The sequence below is a fragment of the Argentina anserina genome, chromosome 6 (assembly GCF_933775445.1).
Source record: "Argentina anserina chromosome 6, drPotAnse1.1, whole genome shotgun sequence".
Taxonomy (NCBI): domain Eukaryota; kingdom Viridiplantae; phylum Streptophyta; class Magnoliopsida; order Rosales; family Rosaceae; genus Argentina; species Argentina anserina.
Window position 1 is genome coordinate 12,905,619 of NC_065877.1, and position 7,322 is coordinate 12,912,940.

The 7,322-nt window shown below is 39.2% G+C and overlaps 1 protein-coding gene across 2 annotated transcripts; it reads left to right on the forward strand.

Moving 5' to 3' along the window:
- Positions 1–2,436: 2,436 nt before the first annotated feature.
- Positions 2,437–5,931, forward strand: LOC126800180 (protein WVD2-like 4). 2 transcript variants are annotated; one of them, XM_050527490.1, is made up of 9 exons: positions 2,437–2,698; positions 3,561–3,810; positions 3,925–4,293; positions 4,386–4,429; positions 4,593–4,670; positions 4,767–4,848; positions 4,932–5,003; positions 5,110–5,217; positions 5,396–5,931. In XM_050527490.1, the coding sequence occupies exons 2-9, from the start codon at positions 3,571–3,573 to the stop codon at positions 5,900–5,902; spliced, it is 1,500 nt and encodes a 499-aa protein (XP_050383447.1). In that variant the 5' UTR covers positions 2,437–2,698; positions 3,561–3,570; the 3' UTR covers positions 5,903–5,931. The 2 variants fall into 2 exon arrangements, with proteins under 2 accessions (XP_050383447.1, XP_050383448.1); XM_050527491.1 differs by having other exon boundaries at positions 3,566–3,810.
- Positions 5,932–7,322: the final 1,391 nt, after the last annotated feature.

Consider the following 7,322-nt stretch of genomic DNA (forward strand, 5'->3'; position numbering starts at 1 on the left):
CGTCTACACAGCCATGCATCGATGTTCTCGTCTCAAATCCCCTTAAATTTCCAACATTATCAATATTTTTCTCATCGTCAAAAAAAAATGTAGGTGGTCGATCTTCAAAAAAAAAGACTGGATCAAATGTCATCGTACGTACGTTTTCATGAGGTAATTTTCCATGCATTTTATTTCACTATACTGATCGAGCTAAGTGCGCTCATCGCTTGAACATAAATGATTCATCAACTGTTACTGCATATATAGTTGATTGACATATTAGGAAAGACTACAATCAAGCACCATTAGGCATTAGCTGTACGTCATCAGAAGGAGAGCCACCACGAACTGAATTCCGGCCACTGACCTACTGATGGTTGGGTAACAAGTAACAATGTTTTCTTCAATGGGAGGAGCTAATTAATTACGGTTTAAGACCATCATCGAAACAACTAATTAACAGCCACCTACATATGCATCGAGGTTTTAAGTCTGAACCTTATTGCATGAAGGAAACCGTCGACGTATGTAGAAGTGTAGAACCTCTAAGTCTCGCACAGACGAGTCACTGAAAGTACCAGACTCAAACAAACTGGTCGAAACTATGCAGCAAAATAAACCCCTAGTAACAATGATAAATTCAAAATTTGCCGAAATTTATATCGATGACTCCACCTTATAAAGGGAAATGTAAAGCGGCTGGTTCCGGCAAGTGTACGTGAAGGACGAATGAGGGGTAGAGAGCATCAGCAATATACAAGAAAACCATTCTTAGCCTTTGTTGTGGAGTGTACCCTCCTGATGAAATAGTTGCTTCTTATTTTCAAAATAAACTCCATCTACACTTTTGAAGAAACCCTCATTTACATTATTGATCAATTGATTGGCTGCCCTAAATTAAAATCATTTTTGTTTGTCTGGAGAAGACTGTGCTTCACAAGAAAGAAAAAAGAATAAGAGTTGGAGGTGTGCCAAAATAAAGAGTGAAGATGACACTAAGAGAAGCCAGCCTAGACGTTGAATGCAACTCACCGCCCGCAAAATCCCAGCCCCAGAAAATACAAACGTCGCCGGAACGTGGACCATGATTGAGTCCCCAAAATCAACGGCTAATTTTTCCGTGGGACTGGCAGCCGCCGTCGGATCTTCCCGCTATCTCCCGCGCACGTTGTCACAGCTCACGCGCGGTTGGTGGACGTGGTGGGGTGTCCAGGTTGGCCTAACGTGAGACCAATCATGTTGCTCGGTCGTTCCACGTCAGCGACTACCACCTGTGAACCCCACATCACAACCTTCCCCTTCCCTCCCCGTTTTTCAATCATTGGCTTGGTCCTTGAATGACCGTCTTGCCCTTGCAGTTATTTCTGTTGTTTAAATTTTCTGGACCGTAATGTCCTTGACTAAGAGAGCCTAAAACTCGTATTGTTGTTAAGCATCGATTGTATCACCTGCTCTGAATTAGTGAATTTCTTGCTCAATATTCATCTTAAATCGCCATGATGTAGGGTACTCAATAAGCTGAAGCTTTTCAAATTTTCCCACAATGATCTATTGTAAAAAGTACAAAAAATTTAAATATAATAGTAGTATGGTACACCATTTAGTTGATGAAATGACTCATGTTCATGTTGATATTTATATCATCAAATTTCATTTCTTGTCGTATTTTTTAGTAATTCCATACTCTGTGTTTGTTTTTGTTATCATGCTAGAACCTTCAAATTTGACTTAATTATCACAAATTACTTAATTAGCAGTCTCGGAAGTGGCTTATAAATTCAGTTCTAACCTGCTAATCGAGAAAATGTTGAAAAGTCCTTCGATTTTTATTTGAACTACACTTTTCCTATAATCTTGCATCGAGTCTTTTTAAATTTAGAAGTTAATGCGTCGACATGGATCATTTATTATGAAGCTCAAATTCGTATACAAACTATCTTATTGTGTGTATATTTACAAATTGCAATGACAAAACAAAAGATAATTAATATAAGTTTTCCTACTTTAAGACCATAATGACAAAGCTCAAACACTAAAATTAATTACGAGTACGGTCACATCCATCTGGTATACCAAATAGATAAATAAGCGTTTTAACAAAACTTGATATATTATTCGACAATTAGTAATCATGAATCTTTTTAACGTTATTGGTAAATAACACTTATTCTATATCTCACGACCGGTAAAGAATTGAGGAAATCCCTCTCCTTGCAAAGACATGTGAAGTTGTTGTCCATAACGTTCTTCTATCTTGTCCTTGAAGAACCTCTCCAGTCTCCAACTCCATTTCCCTCCTTTCTTTCACTCTCTCTGCCAGGTAACTTCCAGGGTGGCAGTTTCGTCATTGTCCTCACCTGTCCTCACTATTTACCAATCCCTATCCACTTTTAATCCAAAGTTGTTTCATTTTCTCATTTACTTTCCGCAACTCACTCCTTGGGATTTCTCGGACCAATCCAGAGCAGCGTGCCACCAACTCTCTAATGCTCTCTAGCTTTCAACTGCAACTCTGAATCATACCATGTCCTTCTAATCCACACCGCCATCAATTTATCCCCCCAAATACTCTCTGCTCTTGTTCCTTTCTTTCTTCTCTTCCACTCTCTCTTTCACTTCCTTCCATAATTCTGTCTTTGAAACTTGTTTGCATTGTGGTTCTTAGTCTCTCTCTCTCTCTTAAGAACCCAAGTTTGAAAACCGCCTGCTCAACTCTGTAAGTTCATCTTTCTTTCATCTGGGATGGTTTCTGTCTTTCAATTCTCTCGACTTTTGAACCCACCATTGTATTGAGTATCTGTGTTTCCGTTGTTACTATGTTTGTTCTGTTATACTGGTGTGCTTTCAGTGTTTTATACATTGTTGATCCTTGGAATTCTCTTGTTACTTAGAGAAACAGTATTATTTGGCTTCATGGGTTTGTCTCCATTCTTCCTGGAAGTAATTGTGAGCCGCTTAACTGTTTATGAAAAGCTTGATGGTGATTTAGTATCTGGGTGAAATGTTGAGTGTCAGAGTGTGAGTCTGAAAAGGGTCAACTTTTATTGATGTAGTGGTTGTAATATAGCTTCCAACTGTACAGAAATGTTTGCATGTTAGAGAATTGTGGGTTGTGCGTATGAATCTATATACATAATTATCTATGAAGGTTCTGAATTTGACGAGGATGATGGAATCCTTTCTCGAAGGTGGTTTATTAAGAAGGTTTTGTCAGGCCACAATTTTTGTTTTACATTTTCTTTTGGATAATAAACTGATTATCTGGATTCTGGAGGTTAGCTGCCTCATCTTGCTCCTTTGTTACATAGCTGTTTACCTTTCGGGGATCTCATTGGTTGATTCATGATTGTGGATCTGTTGTATATTGTTACATCCTGCAAACGCTGCAATTATTAGGTCCTGCAGCTATTTACTGTAGTTGCAGTGTTCATCTGTTCATTTTAATTAAACATAAGACATTATTTGTTTCAGTTACTTAGTTATCCTCCAGTTTTCTTTGATTACACCAGGTGTTATACCTTCATTTATCTTGGGGATATATTAATTTATTCCGCTAACATTTTTCTTGTTTCTTGAAGTTTAGGCTAAATGGAGTCTGAAAATGGGGTTACTTTGGGGGATGACAATTGTGCTGCTGTGGAAAAGCATGTAGGAGAATCCATACCTGATTCTAACATTGAAGGAAACAATGTTGATGCTAACACAGAAGTTCCTACCATGAATGGAGAATCTGAAACTGTAAGCAAAGATGAAGGCATTAACTCTTCAGGAGGTGCAGTTGAAGTTGCTGCAACTGTTCGGCTTGGTAAAAATTCGAAAACAAAAAAGGTACATGTGCCACATTTGATTGTTGGTTTGAGCTATTTATCTTCAGAATTTTCGTGATTCAAACATTTATAAATGTATTTTTGCCTCCTGTTTGTTACTTGCTCGTACTTTCAGGATCTCCATGCTCCAAACAATGGTGCTTCAAAGGGAAAGTTGGCCAAGGATAAACCCAATGGGAAAGGTGCAACTCCAATCTCTCGTATACAGAGGACAGTACTTTCTCAGAGTCTTTCATTTCCAGCGAGAGGAGCTCGTGTTGATGCAATGAAGAAGAGCATTGATGTGTACCCAGCTAAAACAGAAGTCAAACATACTCGAGGTAATGCAACCAAAGCTGAGGCCCCGTTTCCATCTTCTCGTTCGAGCAATGTAAATAGGCGTGCATCTAACAGAATACAGTCAAATGATGAGAACAAAGCTGGTGGTGCTTCTGTAGTTAGGAGGACTACTTTAGCATCGATAACTAGCATGAGATGCTCTGCAGTAAGGCTTTTGTGATTTATCACAATCTACACTATATCCTCTTCGTATTACTTTACCTTCATGCTACTAATATCTGTTCTCTATTGTATCAGTCAGGCAAGTCTGGTGCTGTGACTGGTTCATCTGAAACGGCCCGGTACACAACGACCTGCTATCTTTTTATTCTGTACAGAAGCTTATTGACCTTTTTATTGCTGTAGTATGCAAACTGGAGATGTGTTACTGGAGAGATCAAGCAACTGGAGATGAATGAACACGTTTTTCAACAAGAAACTTATTTCTGCTTAATGTATCTGCAGATCAGTTGGCCAGAGCTTAACTGCCATAAAAACAACCCAGCTAACCAAAGAGGATGATGATGCTCATTCCATTGCTTCGTATGACTCATTTCCCATGTTATTGTGGCGTTTCTTATTACTGTAGCTTTGAAGTATACCAATTCATTTTTATAACTAAATTGTCTCTGTATTCAGAAGCACTACACCTGGTGGCCGGCGGAGCAGTAGTTCTGGGTTTTCCTTCAGGTTGGATGAACGTGCTGAAAAAAGGAAGGAGGTTTGCTGACCAATACCTTTAGACTTGGTTACTAGTTTTATTTCTAATATTGAATCATAATCAACTTTATCATTGTTCACCAGTTCTTTACAAAGCTTGAAGAAAAGATACAGGCCAAAGAAGCAGAAAAGAATAATTCACAAGCAAAATCAAAGGTTCAAGGACATAAATCATAGCACCCAGAAATTTTACTCTGCTTCTGTGTTTATATATGTTCCGCTTTCAGCAAATTCAGGAATCTTATGTATGCTTGTCTTGTAGGAAAATCAGGAAGCAGAGATCAAGCAACTGAGAAAGAGCCTGACATTTAGGGCAGCTCCTATGCCAAGTTTCTATAAAGAGCCTCCTCCGAAAATTGAAATAAAGAAGGTAGGTTCACTATCTTATCTTGTTGTATTTCCCTATCCTTCTTACAATCAATCTGAAGTTTACCACTTGTATTTCCTTTTTGAATTCTTGTACTACTTTCCTCATCCCCTTCCGCTTCACTTTGCTTGCTTTTGTATAGCAACATTGTGTATGACTTTCATTTTTACCAATAATCTAGATACCAACCACACGTCCCATATCTCCAAAGCTTGGAAGGCACAAAAACTCCATTCCTTCACTGAACAGCCCTTCAGAAGATGGGGGGATGTGTCTTAGCCCACTTCTGGCTCGAGAACGGAACAAGTCAACCAAAGGGTTGAAGGAGAAAGCCGAAAAGGATATTGCAGAACCAAAGAAGCCTATTAGGAAGTCCCAACATCGGCTTCATTCTCATGAAAATGGGGCTGCTAAAGCGGAGGGAAAGCCCAGTAAGTCACAGCTGAAGGAGATCAGCAAGGAAGAAAAAGATAGCCTGACAGCATGCACTGGAGAGACAAAAGAAAGCTTCCAGGACCAATCTGGGCATGCGTCCGAGTGCAATGATAAGATCGACGAAGTGAGTGTTGATCAGACCAAAGAACCAGTCCTCAGTGCAGCTCCTGCCCCTGAGATCATGTCTCAAGAAGTTACCATTGCAGCTCCTGCTCGTGATATCATGCCTCGAGAAGTTACCATTGGAGTTTAAGCAACATATATCTGATAAATTACTTATCATTTTTAAGTTCCATGTTGCATGTTGTGACTTGTGAATATAGCAATTATGGGATCCTCATTTAAAGTCATATATGAATATATATCTACAGGTTTATGTAGCTTATGTGCATCACTTTAGTTAGTACTGTCACAGGAAATTTGATGTTAAAATGCTGTCTTGACTCTTGAGTGGATCATCGACGATTGCCTTTCCATACCACCAAAATTACTAATATTTGGGGCGAGCAATATATATGTGTTACAATTATTTCCTTTTCTTCCCAGCAGTAAATGAATAATAGATAACAATTGTGGCAGAAATAGCAGTATCAGTTGGTTCAAAAGAAGGGTTTTGGTCTCCATCCTCTTGGCTCTTCGTTAAATGGCTGCTTGAATTTTATGAAGGGCATGGCTACTGTTTCTGTTTCTCATATTTTTAGAGAAGCCAATACAACTGCACTCTCTTGCTAAGGAAAGCATGAGCCATGAGAAGGGCTTAGTGGGTTTTGACTCTTCTTCTGTTCATGCCTCCCATAATCTTGCTGCTGTAACTAGAGCTAGAAGGTTGCTTGCTTTTCTAGTTTTTCTTTGTGTTTGGGCTCTGTTGGGCCTCCTCTGTAACAAAAAAACAAGAAGAAATTGCACTATCAGGCACTCTTGGACCTGAGGAGGCACCCCACAATGCGCAATCTCATCCATCTTTAGGGCCTCATTAACTACTCCAAGCAAGAGTCTGTTGTTTGCACAGATGCAGAAGCATCTGAGTTTAAGGATCATCGGCTTTTAATTCTTGTGTGAGATTGGACATGGATCCATAGGGTCTGTCTCGTCACAAATGTGGAGACCAGTATGAACCCCTGTTGAATTTGACTCACTCTGGGAATAAAGTCTTCCTTTCACACAATTGTAGTTTGTAGATAATTGCAGATGCATCCACATAATCAGTTTTCCTTATCTTCTTGGGAATACATGCTACTGACTTTTTCTTCTTCTTTTTGTTACAAAGAGACCTAAAATCAGAATATCAGAAGGCAAGTTATCCCCCAGGGGCTTACACCAACTCTTCTATATTTAGTGTGAACTGTGTGATAATCCACAATATTTACACCAACTTCATGCTCAATACTTCTCTTAGCCATCGAGTCTGCAACCATATCACATTATAGACAATACGACTGAACCCCTCTTTGCAGCAAAGCAGGGAACCAAGAGGCTGAAGATTGAAACTGTTCCTAACATATATAGGTTGCCAAAATGGCTAAATCAGACTCAACTTCTACATTAATAGTACAACACTCCGAAAGCCAAACCAAATCAAGATAGCCCCAAGTTTCAACATCCAAAACTTTTCCGGCCTAACCCAAGGCTTAACATTCATCAACACACCCTAGTCCTACGGTCTTACTTAAGAT

Bases quoted from the DNA above. Each gene is read 5' to 3' on its own strand.
- LOC126800180 (XM_050527490.1), top strand. From the start codon at position 3,571: ATGGAGTCTGAAAATGGGGTTACTTTGGGGGATGACAATTGTGCTGCT. The intron at 4,294-4,385 runs GTAAGGCTTTTG...CTATTGTATCAG, and splicing joins CTAGCATGAGATGCTCTGCA to TCAGGCAAGTCTGGTGCTGT. The intron at 5,218-5,395 runs GTAGGTTCACTA...CCAATAATCTAG, and splicing joins CGAAAATTGAAATAAAGAAG to ATACCAACCACACGTCCCAT.